General features: G+C 37.8%; 1 protein-coding gene across 1 annotated transcript in view; it reads left to right on the top strand.

The window, feature by feature from the left end:
• The window catches only part of KCNQ1 (potassium voltage-gated channel subfamily Q member 1), a 343,495-nt gene that overhangs the window by 104,589 nt on the left and 219,140 nt on the right, over positions 1 to 19,766 (top strand). The window contains 2 exon segments of the mRNA XM_035539221.2: positions 1,139 to 1,204; positions 3,458 to 3,578. Coding sequence (XP_035395114.2) covers positions 1,139 to 1,204; positions 3,458 to 3,578 — 187 coding nt within the window.

Genomic DNA, 19,766 nt, shown 5'->3' with positions numbered 1-19,766 from the left:
TGAGCGTGGTGGAACAAGCTCAGGAGAGGAGCAAGAGCCATGAAGCCACCTGTTCTGCATAAAACAAGAAGCTTCTTCATCTTGGGGAAACATCACAGGAGCATTGCCAGCCACCATAGTTTCAATTTCCTAGCCAGGCAGAGTAAACTCAGTGGACCTGAGAGTTCACCTAACACTGTTCTGATAGGGACTCAAAGAAATAGAGAAGAGAGTGTATATTTGTAGTAAGTGTGAATAAAATTACATACCTCCTTTCTCCTGGCATCATCAGTTCAGCAAGGACTGAAGAGCATGCCTAATACTGACAGAACACTTGCAAAAATGAGGATTGGGTGGTTTTTTTCTGATTTTTCTTTCTTTTTTTTTTTTCACTCTGACACATTTATATTTTGAGTTCTTCTTGTTGCATAAGAAAAAGTCAACACTTCTGAAGAATATCACTCTGTCCCAGTGTATGAATACACAGGCATTTTCTCATTTAAATAGTTACTAAAATGACAAGGCTAAAAGAACTAAACATAACATAAGTGTTATGTTTTCCTGAGTCTTTCTCAGCATTGACTAATCTTGTTTGCCTGAAACTTTTCCCAGAGAAATTCAGCTTGAGGCAGGCACTTGGCTTAAATGATTGAACCTGGCAATTATAAGTGCTTTTTATGGGATGTCAGGTAATTTCTACCTTCAGTAGCAGACTGAAATCTGGCCAGGAGTTACCTACACTGTGGACAGTATGAACCAGACCAAGAGGAGTCCATACAAGGTTGTACACTTTGGAAAGGGAAACACTCGAGGGAGCTGTGAAGTCAGGAAGGAGGAGGCAAACATAAGATTACTTTTTTTCAAGACAGGACTGGCATGTAGGAAGGAATATATTGCAACAACACGGTGAAGAATGTTTGAATAGGAGCAATGCCTCCCCTAGTGGTGATTTAATATTCTGCTAGTATGAAATAGATAATGGAAGAGTTTCCCAGAAACTCTCTTTACCAGTACTTTTTTATTTTTAAAGGTGTCAGGTACAACTTACTGTATTTTAGGTATGTCTGCATCTCCTCAGCTGCCTGTCTGGAACTTTTTTCTATTTTTTTTTTCCTCCCTCTCCTATCTCTGTTTTATGTGTATCTTTACTATGACTCAGATTGTCAGCGCTCCTGGCCATCCTTTTCCACAGACCAGCAATCTTCCAGCGCTCCTTCCTCTCCAGGTAAAGCTGATAATATTTCATTGCTCCATCACCTTTGTTAATTACTAAATCCTTCCACTGCTCTGTGTGGAATTGCCTGTTGTGGCACAGAAAATTATAGTGCTGGTTTTTAAAGAAAGCATAGGCATCTCAGTAGAATTTTGAGTCTGGAAAGTTTTTTCAGGTTGTAAACTGCAAATGTTTAATAATAAAAAAAACTGCAGAACAGGGTTATTTTTCTAAGTGCATTAATTAAAATTCAGGTTTTCCATGAAAAATGCTGTAAAGTGTTCTAAATTGGTGACTGTCCTTGCAAAAGGGGAAGTGTAAAGTACTTTGTATTGTTAGCTAAATACTCCAGTACCAGAAAAGCATCTCTATACATTTCATATTGTATCCAAAATTGTTGTGTTGGTAATATAGAAAACTCATCACTAATTTCTTGTTATTGTGGTTATAATCATTGATAAAAAGTTCAGTATTCCTCTTTTAGAGCAGAGGTTCTGATGTTAGGGGGAGTGCATTCTCTGCCATTTCAAAGTAGTGCCCAGCATTATCAGTTGGATACTCATACCTGCTACCATAGTTGCTACTGCTAGCCATCAGATATACAGAAAATAAAGTTTGGGGGATCCCTGATCCCTTGCTGTATCTGTTTTGTTTCTTTTCACTCATTATTGTCCATTGAAAACGAATTTCTGAAGTTGCTTTTTTTTTTTTTTTAGCCCTTTTAACATACTTTTTTTTTAAACAATGCTTTGTTAGAAACAGTCCTCAGGAGTCCAATGGCTATGAATTTTTACGTTGTCTATATTAGATGGTTAGGAAGTTGTTGGTCAATATTACAGCTAGTAGCTGGTCTTTGTACCAGACTGGCAGAGATTACAGCAGGCTTTAGTTTCTTTTCTTTTGCTTTGCTGTTTTTGCAAGTTCTCAGCAATGTTTTTGCCTGGGATACCTGAGGCAGTGTATGTTCCTCAGTGTTCTGCTATAGCTTTGCTTCAAGGCACTCTGTGGAAGGGAACCCCTGACTAAGTCATTTGCTTCCCTAGGCCCTTCCTCACCCTGTGCAAGCAGGTCAAATGGAAGTGTTTTGACATGATTGCTCCTTTATACTGAAGCAGCATTTAAGAATGAGAGAGTAAAGAGTAGAGGGCTACTCTGGTCACCAGAACAGGCTGTGATCTTGACTATGATCATCTTAGAAAATTTTAAAATAAAAAGAGGGAGGGAGAGAATATGTTTGCCTTTTATTAAGCAGCTTTTCATCTCAGTGCTCCCAGAGAGCTAGTGGGTTGAGGTACAATCTTGATTTCTTGTTACATGTGAGGAGAACTTACTGGAGTGAAATGGTTGTGTGTTAGGGAATTTCTACAGAATTTTGCTTACTGTTGTTTTTATTCTCTCTGCACGTTTTTATAGTCAAGTATAAATACAACAGTGGTTTTATATATACAGAAATTTTGTGGCTTCTCTGACAAATGTCGGGACCACGCTCAAAAGAGCACTTAGCGTTCTTAATGTTAGTCTGGCAGAATTTAGGAGCCTGAAATTAAAAATGAAATCTGTACCACTCTGCCTAATTTCTTGGATGCATGAAAGTGTTGGTGTAAAAGTAACTAAAAACTTCCAATTTGACATTTTGCAAAATAGTCCTCCCACTTAGGACATCCTCCTGGGTGAACTGGACATCTCAACACCTAGTTCATATCTGGGTTGACAGTTGAGGCATCCCTGTGCTGAATAGTGAGAGGGATTGGGAACCTGTAGACATCTCACCATGAAAATGCCTAGGCTCCTTGGGGGATCTAGGCCTATTTTCTTGATCCTAGTCACAGTAATTACAGCCCAGAAGCCGATTATATAAACTAAAACATGAAATAGAGATGACATAAAAAGAAACTGGTCTTGTCATCGAAGCGCTCACACTGCTGCTGTAGGACATATACATGGCTGTTTTTACAAAAGTTACTGTACAATAACTTTTATAAGGCATGGAGTTGCATGTGATATAGATACTCTGAATTCTAGTCTATGAGGAGTATGCACAACAAAAAAGGGAAAAAAAAAATCTTTAAGTCCTAAGAAATGCTTCAAGAAGAATTAGTTCTACTTTTCATGAGCTCTGAGCTATATGCCCATTTTTTGTAGTAACTTCTGTTTTCAATATTCTGCTAAAACATACAATATTTCAGAGATCCAAACAAGCAGTAGATCCTCCTTGAAAAAGCCAAATGTTATTGCTTTAACTGTTATCTGCATATTTCCTCACAGTGAAAAAAAGCCCGACGTTTTTAGATGTGAACACAGGACCCTTCATCAGGACCAACAGCTTTGCCGATGAGCTTGACCTGGAGGGTGAAACTCTGTTGACCCCAATAACTCACATCTCACAGTAAGTCAAGGCTATTGAATTGTGCATTAGTTGACTTAGACAAGAGCGGCCAATCCAGGTGGGAGGAGCTGAAATATGGAGCTGATAGGGCTATCTCAGATATTTGTGTCAAACTCTTTTACCTTGAAGTTGGTGTATACTGTTCTGAGTGCCAGTAAATCTTTGTGTTGACCTAAAGAAAAAGTTCACTTGGCTGTGACACACAGCTTTAGTTTTGAGCTAATGTCTGTGGGCAGCTGGTGGTTGATAGCCTCAGGATTTTCACATGGAGACAACGTGTGGGAGTACTTGCCTGTTGAGAATTATATTAATCCCTCCACCATTTTCCAGAGGAATAACTGTAAAGTGCAAATTTTGAAATACTTCTTACATGAAACACCAGCCTTTCAATTTCAGCAGCACCTTCTCAAACAGTCATATGATGATCTGCACTGGAAGAAAAGATCTGTTTTGGTCTTTATTACTGCTTTGTTGTATATATATATATAAAAAAAAAAAAAGATCTGAAATAGGCCTGTTTTTATTTTGTGAGTTTTTTTCATTTTACATTTTCCACATATCTTTTATGTTAAAATGCTATCTTCATGTTTTGAGATTATTCTCAAATCATTAGGAGAATGAAGTTGTAGTTGCACTATAGCTTCACAAGGAAAAGTGGCTTGAGAATTGCAAAAGATATTATTTGAATGCCTTAAAAATGTCTATCACTAGTTAATTTGAACTCCTGACAAATTCCTATTATTTGCCATAGCAAGTGCATGGCAGTGTATGAAAGATTAAGCTCATTCACCCCTCTAGCAGAGGCATGAGAGTGTTTCTTCCCCTTCTATTCCTAGAAATCCTCGGATTTCTGCAGTGAAACCACAGATGAAAATTCTTGGCATACTTAATTTTTTGAGGTACAAAACATGCAGAAATGCCTGCTGCCAATTTTCAGGCCTTCTTTCTATGCGATATAAATAGCAGAGAAGCACAAACATATTTTTTATATCCCATATAGAAAGTTTTGTGTTTTTTTAATTTAAAAAAGTAAGATGTGGGGAACCTTCCCTGCCCCCAAACAAAAGGACGCGTGTTTTCAGTTGAATCACCTACATGTACGTACATTTGTAAGAAGAGATTTTAGGAGACTCTTATTCTGGAAGATTTCTTAGTGGTACAAGTAGGAGCAGGAAGTCATAAATTTCCTCAAGCCTTAGACAAGAACAACGGAGCAGCAAAACCAGATCTAGAAGTTTCTTTGCACAGCTTTTTTAAATTTCAATTCACTGCAGTATTGCAGGCTTTCTTTAAGAAAAATAAGCCTTGGTGCTAGGAGTTCACATTATCCTTTTTGGATTTGAGGAGCATTCAGTTATTTCTCATTGTCACCTTCATTGATACATTTCATAAAGTAAGGTGCTCCATTATTTTTAAGTCAGATTTTGTAACATTTGAGGTTTTTGAAAGTATGGGCATTTGTGGGAGACCCTAGGATATATAGATATTGTGTATCAACTGAAAAAATCTTACCAAACTAGCACCGTAGTCTTTTAGTAACATGCATATTTCTCTTTTACTACTTCAGTTTTTTGGTTATAACTTTTGTTCACATTCCTAGATTGTTCTAGGTAATGAGTGATGGGATGGTACAAAACATATCCCCGTCTTTGCTTTGAATCAAGTCTATATTGGGAAGAAGAAAGTGCAGACTTTTTTGTTTATTTTGTAAGACTTTTGGTTTTAGATTCATAACTGGATAAAATATTAATTGAAATGTGTTCCTTTGAAGCATGGGTGCCCAAACATTGTAAAGCCTGAGGACTGTTAACATGGAAGCACGTGTACTTTGTATGCAGTTGATTAAATGCCTGAAACAATGCCAGATAATTCTATAGTTATGAGGGTTTGGTAAAAAGTTAATGAAAACCCTTTGTTTTGCAGTGTCAGTTGTGTATTTGGCATTCAGCTAACAGACCTTCCCCAAAATTTTGGAATTCAAAAGATTGTAATGTTAGTTTCACTATTGGGTTGCGTGGCCTGCCTACATTTGGGGTGGCTGTAAAGCAAGCTGCTGTGGAGCATTTCACTAGGCACACGTGCTGCTGTTTGATGAAGACCCATTAATTTCCATGAATTATTTGAACAAAGGCTTATTTTTCATACTTAATTTCAAAGTCCTAGGGAGCGCATTTATAAGCTGGTTATATATGTATTAGTAGGACCTGAATGTCTGCCATGTGGGCATAGAAATAAATATCCAATTTAGAACTGAGCAATAGATACATCTGTGCGCAAACCCCTTTACTAACCATTTCTATTACACAGAATATTAGAACAGTTCAGTTCCACGTCAGTGTGCGTATTTAATTCAGGCATGGAAGTTATGCTATGCATGAGAGAACCCAGGATGAATTATTTTGTTCTGATGTCCCCAGTAGTGAAGCATTATATTTCCTTAAAGCTATCACATGTACAGTATGATTGCTCCAGATTAGTTGATAAGGAAATAAACAACCATTATGCAAGTATTCCCAGGTACTTAACAAAAATACAGCAGCAGCTATGAAAACAAATTAGTAGCGAAAAGTCAAATTGAGTGCAAATAGCTCTAGTTTCAGGTCTTAAAAGCAATCCATGTTCTATCCAAGGAACATAAGCATGAAGACTGTTTCAGGAGGTGAGGCATCCTATAAAGCTCTTCAGCTAAGGATTCTTGGATTTGGTATTAGTAGAACTATTTCCTGGTCAATTATATATTTATTGCAACATACAAATTAGCTTATCCATAAACCATGGAAAGGTAACTCCAGAATAAACATGTATTTTTTGAATTCATAAATACACAAGTATTACTCAGTTATTTGGTGACACAACTGGAAGGTGACTTGTGGTTGACAGTGTGAAGAATATTTCCTTTTAAGAGGTAATGTAAATCTTCCAGCAAAAGTGTGGGGGGGTACCTTCTGTATTACTGACAGGCAAGCACTTGGCGTCATTGTGGCTTAGAAACGTGTGGCTTAAAAAAGTTTGTTCCTCACTTGTATTGGGTCATAGAAAGAAAATGCCATCTTTCAGCCATTATGACAAAGGGATTTTAGTTAGGCTGCTAGGCCTAAGTTCACATTAATTGAATTTCAGTGTACTGCTTGCTTATGCAAAAAATATTCCTTATTTGTATTTTTATATGTAGGTGCATATTCTCATTGGATTTAATGGAACAATTCTTACGCCTAGTAATAATAATGCATGGTGGTTTTTTTTTTTTTTTTTTTTCCCCAGGATGTACTCCTTGCTGTATTTTAAACGTGTTTCTGAAATAAATAATGTAGCAATTATAGCCCTATTTGTGTGGAATTAGAAAGGGGAAATCTTTCATGTGGAAAGATTGCTGTAGCAGTTAATCATGTCACTACTACTTTGAGGAAGCAAAAAATACAGAAGCACTTTGAGACCTGATTTTCAAGCAGGAAATTGATTAGCATATAGAAAAAGAAATTTGCAGCAGGTGCATGCGGAAATACAGAATAGAATAGTAGAGGATAGAAGAGTTAATTGTACTTAGCCTCATACATGAGGATTTTTATAAACTTAACATGCAGATTCAGGTGGTGCAATCTAATTAGCTGTCAGATCTCACCTACAAAATGAACTGTAACAGTTTGAAAAATGCCGTAAACAGTGTATTGTTTAAGACTTGTCTCTTCACTGATATGTTTAATTGTCTTTGTGGTCTCCTCCATTGTAAAAGTGACACATAGAACTAGATTGTAGCAATACCACACCTCTTCTTTGGACTTCTAACTGCCTGCTTTCTCTCTAATCAGTGTGATCCTCTATTGTCATCTGTTCCCTGTCTCACTTCGTTGAGTCTTTTATTCTATTTACATTTCAAAGCAGTGGAAAATCAATGCTACTAGTAGTTAAGCCTCAGTTACCACAAGGTTGTTTCCATGTCTGTGTTCATATAACCGTTTAATTTTCAGAACCGTTTTTAATTTTACATTTAGCATTAGCTGAAGATAGTCGAAAGAAATAAGTCCAACTTCTGAACATGCAAATGGGAAGGAATAGGAGTAAAAAAATGGATTGAATTGAGCCAAAAAGGGAACAGAAGACAAGAATGAAAACTCTCAATCCAATGTATCTTTATATAATTATTTCTTACCTACTTAAAGATGGTCTCTTACCTATTTAAAGAGCTCTCTATTCTCCATGAACCTTACAGAGATACTGCTGAATCAAAAATAAATTCAAGTCTGTTATTTGTTTCCATAGTTTTCCATTGTTAAGATACAATAGCTCAGTAGCTTGTTTAATCAGTTCTGGTATATAAATGTTTAGTATTTCATTCTGCTTCCTAATAAGTAATTTTTTTTTTTAGGGAAATACTATCTTTAGAATCACAGAATCATCTAGGTTGGAAAAGACCTTTTGAGATCACCAAGTCCAACCAAGGACTCCTGGTAGAGTCATTTAGGCGTTGAGTTAGAAGTAAATGACGTTTGCCAATAGTGGAACAACTCTTCTTTGTTAAACAGCACAATAGATGCAATAGTTAAGCAAACAAATCTAGTGCTTTTTAATCAGTTTTAGATCAAGAGGAAATGGTTACAGATGGATCTTCCAGAATGATTGAAATGAATGCTTTTGAACACTTTGAAAAGTAATAGAAATGATCAAAATAAAGCGTGCTGATAAACACTGAGTGCAGTGTCCATGGTGCTGTAGTTACCACTGGCTTTTCATTGAAATAATGTTTTCTTTCTTGTTTCTTTAAGATTTTTATTATTCTGCCATGTTTTAATTAACAACATGTAATCGGTTGGCATGACGTAGAACCACGTTGTCTGGAACAAACAGCGCTGAATGTGTTTTATAACTGTCTCTTTTCTGTTAGATTATCAGTAAGTGGAAGCCTATTTGCCTTGATTTGATAGCTCATATTGTAAAAGATTCCTGCTTTTATCTTCCCCTCCTATGCCAAAATAACCCTGTGAAGTCTGAGCAAATATTTCTTTTCCACTCCAAGTGGTCAAATCCAATGACTGACTTCTACTGTCACAAGAATTCTGTTTGAAATGCTGCTAACAATGTTTAAACCATGATTTGCATGGGGTCCATTTTATAATTAATGACAGGACATGTTAAGAGCATAGCATTGATAGCAACTGTTTGTAAAAATATTCTTGAGCTAAGATCAGAACTTAATGATCAAACTTCATTGGTTACTGTTCTTTACATTATTCCATTCATTTACTTTGCTTGCAAAAGGAAAACCTTCAGTGCTTGCTGTATGTTGGGCAGCATTCCTTTTTTATTTGGCATATCTTACTATGTTGTCAAACTCCGTTGTCAATGCTCTTGATTTAATATTTTTCTAAAAAGAGGGAGGACTCTTTCACAGAGTTATTCCCTCTTGTATGGAAAAGCATCATTATATCCTGTGCTTTGGTGATAAATTAACCATAAACTTAGCCATAGAAATCAAGCCTAGAACTCTGTATGTATTGATAATCAGATCTTTCTCATCTGTTCAGCTGCTTTGAGCCACTTGAAGATGTGAAGTGTCCCCAAAGCTGCTTTCACAAGCAATCAAGAATGTCCTTTTCTTGGAAGGAAATCCCATAACGGTGATAAACGAGACATTGTGATGATTTCAGCAGCATCATCCTTTTTTTTTTTAAACTGTGGGTCCTATGAGCAAACTTGTCTCTTACAGCAGATGGTTATTCTAGGCCAGTTGTGCTCTTCATACTCTGTAAGAATTTGATTTCTGGCTTATGAATATTGCTGTCATCCAGAAGCACTGCCCAAAGAGCTATGACATTCCCATTGTAGCAATGAGCTAATAGTATTGGGATCTTGCATTTTCTTGTGTGGCTGCCTTGATTCACAATTGTTATAAACTTGCCCATCTTGCACTTGAAAAGTGCTGTAGCTACTGTTCTAAGACAAGTGTGCTACTCTGTTTCCATGTGCTACTGCATCTATCCTTACGTCTGTTTTTAATCTCTTGTCCTATGCCTAGACTGGAAGCTCTTTGGGCTGGGGACTGGGGTGTGTGTGTTCGATACCTGATAGGTGGGATTGCAGCACACGACCAGAGCCGTGTGCCCTAATGCCATCTGAAGTCTGCTGCAAAGTTGGCTCATCTTGGCAAATCGCGTCTTCCGTGATACAGGCAGGTAATCATAATCTTTGTTTTTACAGATGCATTACCTGAGATACGCTGAAGCTAAGACTTGGGCAAAGCTTCATGGTGTCTTATTTCACCCTCAGCACCATAGGATCTGAGCAGCTTCCGACAGTGCAATAAGTAATGTGGCTAACATCTGTCCCATGTGGTTACTCATTTCTTTTATCTTTAGGGAGAAGGTCTTGTGTACTGTGGTGGGTGGTTGCTTTTTTCATAGATTAGATAGAATGTGTTGTTTACATCTATAGATCTGAGGACCAGAGGGGATAATTAGATCATTTCCTTTGATCTTGTAAAAGACAGGCTGTAGTGCTCCATCAAGCTGAACTCAGCATTGCTGTGATGTGTTTTTAATATTAGCAAAAACACAATTAAAAGAATTGGATTTCATAAGCTTAGAGAGTGAACAGGTGAAAAATTCAGACAGGAACACAGAGTTTGATATTTCATCCCTCTTCTTATATCTATTTACTTATTGGAGAGGGAAGGGCCATCATATACTGGGGCTGTTATTTACCAGAATATAGTATTGGACAAATATGTTCGGTGTTAAAGGTTACAAGTGTTTATGAAATAATATTCTCAAGATCTTTTCTCCCTTACTACAAATCGTCACTGACAAATTCCAGTACAGTGTAAAATTGCTATTTGGCTATTTTATGTTTCTGACACAGCATAAAAGTAATGTGTTGACTTTTCCTAGTGTACAAACCATCTAGGCAGAAGCTAAGATAGCTTAGATATTTCTTTTGTGTTGCAGATGAATGTTGCATTCCTTGGTCTCCAAGTGCTGGTTTACATCTTGATTGATGTTAAGTAATTAAACCAGACTCCAGCTGCTTAGTGATTCAGAAGTACAGGGCTCCTATGCTGTAAAAACAACAAGCAACTCCCCACTTACTAACTTTTATCATTGTTTACTTTGGGCACCATACAGAATAAGAAGTGCAAAAATTGGGGGGGGGGAGGGGGGATGATGGTGGGGACACAACACAATAAAAACGTCCCACTTTTATCTAGCATTTTACAAAGTTAAATTTATGATCCTCTTAAGTTAACTCCAGAATTACAATTAAAAGCATAAACGTTTTGTTTGTATTACAAGGATGGATGATAGCTCTGCTTTTTCTTTAGATTTGAGGGATAAAAATTTGAGTAGTTTGTTATTATATCCTTTGAGGCAGAGGGGGACACAACAACCCAAAACACCAAAACCCAGCACTTTCAGTGTTAAATAATGATTCCCCAAAAATGGGGTAGAAATTTTTGTTTAATGGTTTTACTGATTGCATGGTGAATATAATAGTTTTCTCATGGTGTGGTAACAAGCTGCTACTCGTGAAGTTATAGAATTTAGTACATTAAATAGCAGTCCCATTAGCATATTTTACCTGTGCCCAGCATTATGCCCACACATGTTGCGTGTACTTTGCTAAATCAATGTAGCCAGCGTACCTGGATTTGGCATCACAGGTCTCCAGCAAGGATCTCTGATACCACTACAAGGTCGTAGGAATACCTGTCAATATCGGTTGGCACATACTGATATTGACTTAGTAGACCCCTAAGATGTTATTCCACGTACAGGTACATACTATTAAATGAGTGTTTTTAGCAAAATATTATAATATTGGCCAATATGTTAACATTTGTAAATATTTCTTTTCAGTAGTGAAATGGTGCCTATGGATGAGAGTGTAATTACAGATACCTGTTTCTCTGTTTGGGGCAGACATAGCTGAAAACCAACAAAGCATAACAAGCAAATAGTTTCTCTAATGTATTTTTGACCTAATTATCTCATTCCAGGCTGAACTATCAAATCCAGGCATGAAACAGTATGGTATTAAAAGCCAGTAGCACGTGTGACCCAAGGGACCCTTATGTTTTAATACTTGGATAACATTTCATTTATAATAAGGTCTTGTGAGCACATCTTTCGTAGCAAAGTGAATTACTTAGGAGAAAATGGAAATCAACAGCTGGTTTAAATACTGCTGAGTAGTGCAATAGGAGAAATGGTAGTGCACTGCTAAAGGAAAACACCTTTTGGTAACAGTATTGATGTACAAGGAAACAATTTCAAAAGCTGAAAATGAGATGGTGTACCTGTTTGTAATACTGTAATTGTTCAGGAAATTGCATGCTGTAGGTTCTGTGGGCAAAAGTGGTCTGAAAATTGCTCAAGCGTATTATGAATACAAGTTAATTTTTCCTATGAACTTCATTCCACAGGTTTTTTTTTCACAAGTAAATGCTGCTCCCAGGAGGACCAGGACCTGATTCAGAATTAATTTAGTATTCTCCTTATGCTGTACTTATCTGGAAATCCTTTTACAGCACTGACACACATTACAGGGTTTCTTCTGCAACTGTTGTTTCTGATTGCTAGCGATGAGGTTTTTTTCCTAAGCTAAAGATGTGGTCAGGTAGAGCTGTGCTGTAGCTCTGCCCATGAGCATGGACACACAGGGTATGTGCCATGCAGAGCCCCCAGCTGTGGCTGCTTGCCCTGGATCGAGAGACCAGGAGGTGAGGTAGCTGTTGATCGCAATGTACTTTCTTCATGCGACTACAAAGACTGAAACTGTGTTTTTTGCTCAGGGACTTTGTCATTCCTATATGTAGAACTGCTTTGTTTTAATCATCACAGGAAATTAAAGTAGGAAAAGCTGAAGCGTTTTCTTTGTGCTGCAGACGAAATACCTTAAATACCTTACAGTAGCTGTCAGCTTGTTAGAAAGCTACAGCTAAGCATCTGACCTTTTGCTTATGGCTCTGTTTTGGTCTGTGTTTTCCTTAGGTTCTTGTACCGTGCCCATTTCTGTGGTTACTGAGCGCCTCTTGGGATAAAAGTAAATACAGATGCTAGTCATTGCTGGGTCTGGTTACTCCTCTACTTCTTTTGCAAGGAGAAGTAATGTTTATCATTTGTTTTTCTATAGGTAAAATGCATAAATACAACGCCTAAATGACAGCAGAGCATGAAGTGGTAACTGCTGTCAGTCTGGCTTCATGTTCTTTTGGGCTGGAGCCTGCCCCGCAACAAAGTCCCATCTCCTGTGCCACCAAATGTCACCAATACAGAAATGTCACTGTTCCTAAAAAGGGGAGTTACTGCGAGTGGTGGAGGCCCAGGGACTTGGTCTTTTAGGAATCTTGAGCCCACATGAATTATATTCAGTGTGATGCCATGTCCTGCAGAGAGCCGATGAAGTGAGCAGAGTGCAGCAGAAACGTAACAGTCTGTATGTAATTCTTAATTCAAAAGGCTGACAGGCTGCATTTTGTAGATGCAGCATTGTTGGTTGGGATTTTTTTGTTTGAGGGATGACACTTTCAGGCAGGCTAGATCCATAATAAAGGCTGTGTATGAATGGAAAATACCAGAAGATGCCAAAAATGATTTAGATCCCTACAAAAATTCACTTTGCATGCAGAAATACAAAGGGAGGTGAACTAAGAGGTGTATCAGATGAGACGCTGCATTTGGAAATCACTTTTGTCTACATCTAACAGTAAGTTTACCACTTTGACAAGACCTTTAAGATATTGGGAGTAAAATTCACTTGAATTATCCTCATGAACTTTTTTAATGTAGTGCAGCTGTTACTCTGGGAAACATTTGAACCCTTGTAGAGTTCTTTTTTTCTTTTTTAGAATTACAAAAACAATTTAGTCCCTGGCCAGAATTTGGTGTGATTTTGTCTATGACCTTCTCTCAGTTCTTTTAAAAATGTAACCCCCATATATTTTAGATGTGAATTTTTAATGAAAGCATAAAAAACTGTGAACAAACAAATCTTTTGTTTAGATGGGTTTTATTTTTTGTAGAAAAAAAGTCTAGCGTTTAAAAATGAGTAAATCATTTTTATTCAGTAAGAGAACTTAAGCATTTATTACTATTGTGTACAGAAGAGTATTAACTGAGTTCCTGGCAAGCAGTTTATACTTGTTTTTACCATACAGGCTTTCTTCATACAGGTTAGCCTCTGCTTAATGACTACTGAGCCCTATCTTCTTTAAAAAACAAACAAAAAAACATTCTGCAGTAAGTGGGATCCAGAAGCGCTCATAGAGAGCATAGCTTTTTTCCAGTTGTCCGTTTTGTGCTGCAGTGGACTTCACTGCCATTAGTCAGCAGTGAATGGTTTTGAAACTCCTGACAATCCATTGTTTTAAAGTTGATTTTAACACAAAATGGAAACTTGTTTCGGGCTGTCCCACAGATGGTGGGACACAGGGGACATCACCAGAATGGTGTGGAATGTCAATTTTCCTTTTGTTTAGCAACGTGAGCTGTCAACAGTGCTTAGCAGACCAGAGATGGGTTTGAAAAACCAAAGAAACAAGCTTTGTATGAAACATTAGAAATTCACCTAGATCTGTAAGCCAGGGGTCAAATTCCCTCCATTGTTGAATGTGGAGTGTTCAGGAGCTTTGTGTTGAGAGGTTGCAGAGGTGAAATGCATCTTTTTCTTCTCCACTTTTACCTGAAGTCCAGAAAGCTAAACTGCCATGTGTATGTAAGGAAAGGTTTTGTTTTTGCGTTTTCTCGTGTTGGTTTCCAGAAACCCCAGGCTGGATTTAGAGCCCTGCTGTGGTTGGCAGTACACATACAAATAGCAAAATGAGTCCTGTCTGAAGATTTTATGCTGTTATCTGCTCGTTTCAGGAGGAACAGATAGACTATAGGCTGAGGCAGAAATCTCTGAAAGCACTACTCTGTCTTAGCAAAGTAGTGGAAATTTTGGCAAACTAGTCTTATGGCCTGTTCTTCTGTACTCACCTGTTTTTTGAAAAGCATCATGCTCTCTGACACTGAGAAATTCTGGTGCAGCAGCATAGAAGTTAATTCCTCTTCTTTCTTCTCTTTCCTCCCCATACTCTTAGCCGTTTTTTGAATTGTGCAACAATTGTTGGTTCTTCTTAGCTACTTGATAGAATAAGTAATGCAGGGCAGTCAGGAGTACGTTGCATAATTAAACAGACATTATAAACGTCATCCATGTGAATAAATACACTGAGAAGTTAAAATGCTATTCATTGTTCCACTTGCTGTGTAATTACTTAATACCTCAAAATGTTTAGGCTGTGTGAGAAGTTTCTTTATTTGGAAGAAAAGGTAAGGATTTGTGTACGTGCTTTCACCTGGAGGATTTGCACGGTGCTTGGTGATGTATAATGAGGAGATATAACTGGAATGTACCTTACAAGCAATATCTGTGCTTGAGTCCTCAAATGGCTGCTGGGATAATAAGTAATGGAGAGATGCAACCGAATAATATTTGTTCTTCAGTGAATTTAGTAAGTGTTCTCAATCCATCTGCTTTTTGTTTTAGGAACCTAATCTAATCCTGTCTATGTAAAATTTTCAGATACTAATTTGGAATGCCTTCTTATCCACATCCTTTGTCACACTTTAGAATCTTGATCTTTAATATTTTGTTTTAAAAAATGGCTATTTGTAGTTTTCCTCTTTTTAGGCCACCCACATGGGGGCACCTGCAAGGTCTTCAGAGGTACTTCCTTTACTCTGCAGGACGCTGAGGTTTCTGTAAGTGTATGTGCTGTGTCTCATCCATTCATCATTATTACATCTTAATATAGGTCTCAGGTTTGCTAAATTATGTTAAATCACTTCCATATTGAAACACATGAATAATTTTGAATTACCATGTGCTGCAAACAGCAGGATCAGATTATTAGAGCTCTTAATTGTTTGTCTTTTTCTTTGAAAGCTTATGGTGTTTTACTGTAAATTATGAATTGGCAAATAATATATACTATAGGCTTTTCAGCATAACTCTGAATGGCATATTTAAGGCCCTAAGTACCTCTCGGAACCCTTTTTCTGAGAGAAGTACAGTTTAAAGATATGAACTGCTTAAAAAGCAGTTCAATATAAATCATACCTAATGGAGCTGTAGTCATTATAGCTTGCAGATCCTCTGAGAGAAGTATGAATTATTAAAAATATTTGTGTGGCAGGAGTCTGTCATTTCTTAATGACTTTTGTTACACACACAAGGTGTCACTGTGTCAGAAGGAAGTGAAAGGGGAAAAAGAGGAACGGAGGAAAGGATAAAAGCAAGCCAACTGTCCAAACTGAGAACATGCATGTCTAAGTTACGAGTTTTTGAGTTCAGCTTCTCTAATTGAACAGGCCATTTGTGTGGAATACAGAATGTAAAGTATGCAAGGGGAGAGAAATGAGACTGATGGGTGTGGGGAGTTGTACGTGATGGGGAAAGCATTCAAAGTGCATTCAGCAGTATTTATAGATCTGGCACAAAGACTGACAGAGAAAGATAGCGTTTAGGTAGTGGAAAGTAAAAATGAGGTTGAGAGCTCTACCTTAATTACCTGCTTACCCTTGTCCCATCTGCACTTCCTCTGGGCAGTTCATTGAAAGGCTAGAACATTACGAACGCCTGAACAAGCACCTTTTGGGAGGGTTGGAAAGGAAGGGGAGAGTCTTGGAGGTGCTGTGGTGAAACAGATGGATTGTGGCGGAAGGAGAGAGGAGAAAAGAGTAATTGAAGGATGTAAGCCCCAGTGAGCAGGAAGGATAGTTATATCAACAATGACAGGAGGAGGAAACGGGCTGAGGATAGGAAAGAGAAGGTAGCTGGTCCTGGTGATGCCATTGGACAAATTTGTTCTTGGAATGCAACACCTTTGGTTCTGCTGGCATCGATGTACTTTCAGAGACTCATATTCTTCAAGTTGGCTTTATGGCTTAGTATTTTTCAGAAAATAATTTAGATGATGCTGCATTCTGGACACCTTGGTAGTCCTATAGGAACTGTGTAGATCTGGATGTGTGTTCAGAAGAAGCAACCTAAAGGAAATAAACTTTGTAATTTTTTCTTCCATGTTCCCATTTTTCCAAGATTTAGTGAACCTGAATTCAGTGTTGATGGCCAAAGGGTAAGCAGATTGGTAGTTTGGTTAATAATTCATATAACAGCACTTTCTGATTTAGCTTTATCGAAGACCTATAAACAGGAGAAATAGGAAAAAATGAGGCATTTTCTGTGCCTTTAGTGCAACCTGGCTTTTTGAGGTGGAAAGGCTCTTGTCTAGCTTTGTGGCTCACTTTTCTATGACATATGTTCCTCCCTGTCCACAGGGCCTCTTCCTCTTTTATTTCCTTTACACCCCAGTAAAAATAAATAAAAATAAAAAAAAATAAAGCAAGGGACCCAGTTCTTTCCTCGGTTCTTGATGACAAACATCTAATCTAACTCCGACTGTCTGCCATCTGCCAGCATCATCCCCAGACTCCACTGACATTCACCCACTTGGCTTTAAAATAAATAAATAATCTGTCCATGTTTCCTTGATGGCAGCAATACCCTATCTGGCCTTAGTCCAAAGCCTTGCTTAGCTCTTCACAGGTGCTACATATGGGTTATTGAGGCCTGTATAAACTCCATGTAGCTATCTTTGCCCCTTATGCTGAAGGACAGATTATAACACTTTGTAACATGCTTGAAATAGTCACTAAGTTTCTGACCAAACGAATAGTATGTTAATGTATGTAAATTATACATGGCACCAAATTCTCATTAGAAAAAACATTATAGCCCTTATAAGCTTGCAAACCGAATGTGTTCAGCAAAGATGTTTTTTGAGAAAATAACGTAAAATATAAGCATATGAGCTGTACGCGTGTATGTCCACACTTGCACCTCTGATGTCCTTTATGAATTTTCCCCTTATTGTGTTGCCCACATTGATGGGCTCTGCATTCAGCGTTGCTAGTGAATTACACTGTACATCTTACCTGAAGTTAGCTAACAGTCTTGTTATATGATTTCATATAATTAATTTTATAGCTGGCCTGTAAGGATGAAAAAGGAATTGGATAATGCAAACAGCCTTTGAGGGGGGTTGTTGTTAATAAACCCGTCAGTCATTTAGGATTGCATTACTTTGGAAATATGTTCTGCTATTTTTCAAATTGTTTTCTGTCATTCATGCCCTGCATTTTGTTTTGTGACAGCTTCACGAACTGTAGAGCTCTAGTTTCATACTCAAGAAATTAGTTTCATATTTTTTCACCTTGAGGAAAAAGAGAGAGATGTTGAGAGATCCTCCTGCTAAAGCAAAGGGATTTAGTTTAACACAAGGGGGCAGTGGTGTTATATATGAAGTTATGCCTACCTTTGAGTTACTCGGCCAGGGGTTAGTACTCAACTCGATGACAAAATTAGTGTAGTAGGGTGGCACAAGTGCGTTCTCTTATTTCAGCAGCATTCACTGATGCTCCAAGTAGAAAGGTTGCTAGGATTTTAGGAAGGATTTATTTGTAATTTTGTTTTGAAAAGCAACAAAAATGTCTGTGTGTATGATGACAAACTGTTTTGTTTTTAAAGGGTGAAAAGTGCATATGTGTGTACATTAAAAAAAAGAAGTCTGTGTTCCTTTGTGTGTATATAGATGTATATGATGATGTAGATCATGGATACGATAGATGGCTTCAGTACTTTCCATTCTTGCAACCTACAAGCATCTCAGCCAAATGCTAATATCTCCTCAGGGCTTTGGGATGAGAAGAAATCTGAACATAAAATCTCTCTTAAAAACTCTGGATACAAAGGATTTCAGTTGGAAAGTGGACGTGGCTTAAAGAGGGTTGATTCTATGAGAGGGATCGAGTAGGAGCTCTCTCCATGTTTGTTTTGGATGGGAGGTAGGAGAGCACTCGAGAAGGCTCCTTTCAGACTTGATTTTTCCTCCTTTACATCCCTGCTTGTTGTATTCCTGGAAAGGCCAATAGGTAATGTTCAGTACAACTGGGGAACACTCAGTATGATTTCTGTGCTCAGTTCTCAGTGGGAAGCAGTAAAATACTAAAGGTGGCAGATTAATCAAAGTCTGTTACAGATGTTGGGCTAGTGTTTTACCTGAGTTACAGTCCTCTTGTGGTTTTTGTTCGGAAGATCCAACTACTTTCAACAGAAAACTGAATCTTCTGGATTCGCCTTGTAGATAAGGCTGCATATGTACAGAGTCCCAGAACTATAATCTTAAAGTGATTTTAATTCTAATGTGTCATGACACATCGTGAGCAAGTCTTGCAGCATAGCTCTCAAACACAGTTTTCCAAACAAGTTTTCCAGCATAGGTCTGTGGTGAGAATGGGTCTCTAAGGAGAACGCAGGGAGAAAAAATATGTTAGCAGTTTAGTATGTTATCTAACTCCAAGTTTGGAACCTATTTCCTATTAAGAGAGATCACATATTTAAAAGCTGATAAGCCCAATCTTTAGTTACTTTATGATTCTGCTGCAGAACGAGGCTATCCATAGCATTTTATCACTCTATTATGTCAGAAATCTCTCTGGTTTCTGGAGCTATTAAGAGGAGCCTCTAGGCTGATCAGCTAGATGGGATGAAGCACACTTTAATGGCAGTTGGTAGTGTAACCTGGCTCATGTGTATCATGCTCCAGGATGTACTGATCACTGCTGTCGCCAGGACTAGGCAGGTGGTCCCTGTAGATTGTACCACCACCATAACTTCAGCTTTCCATATGAAAACTTCTCTGAGACAGCACCTCTTTTTTTCCCCTTTCCCCCTTTTCATGATACTTGCATAGCAGGACAGCTGTAAAAGTGGAACTGCTTGACATACATCAGCCATTTTTCCTCTCAGGATACACGAGAAATGTGTTTAAGTTAAGATTTGTAACTGGAAGGTTTTTTCTTTTTAGAATAAATTATTGATAGAAGAAGGGAAAACCCTTGAAAGATGAAAGTGTTACAAATAGTGCTGAAACAACAAAGCCTTTAACAGGGTGTAAGTGACTGAGGCGGGTTATACGCCTAAAGTTGTCCTCTCTTAGTGTGTGTCACTTAAGGTCACTATTATAAAATGTGAGCTTTAACTGAAAAAATATGGTACTTGGGATGCTGTATCTTTAATGGGTTCTTTATTACGCCTGACAGCATTTTCTTATATACATTTTTTTGAGCTGAGTATTAGTTTCATCAGCCAGGG

The sequence above is a fragment of the Cygnus atratus genome, chromosome 5 (assembly GCF_013377495.2).
Source record: "Cygnus atratus isolate AKBS03 ecotype Queensland, Australia chromosome 5, CAtr_DNAZoo_HiC_assembly, whole genome shotgun sequence".
NCBI lineage: Eukaryota > Metazoa > Chordata > Aves > Anseriformes > Anatidae > Cygnus > Cygnus atratus.
The sequence above is the reverse complement of the archived record's forward strand: the minus strand, read 5'-3'. Positions and strand labels throughout refer to the sequence as shown.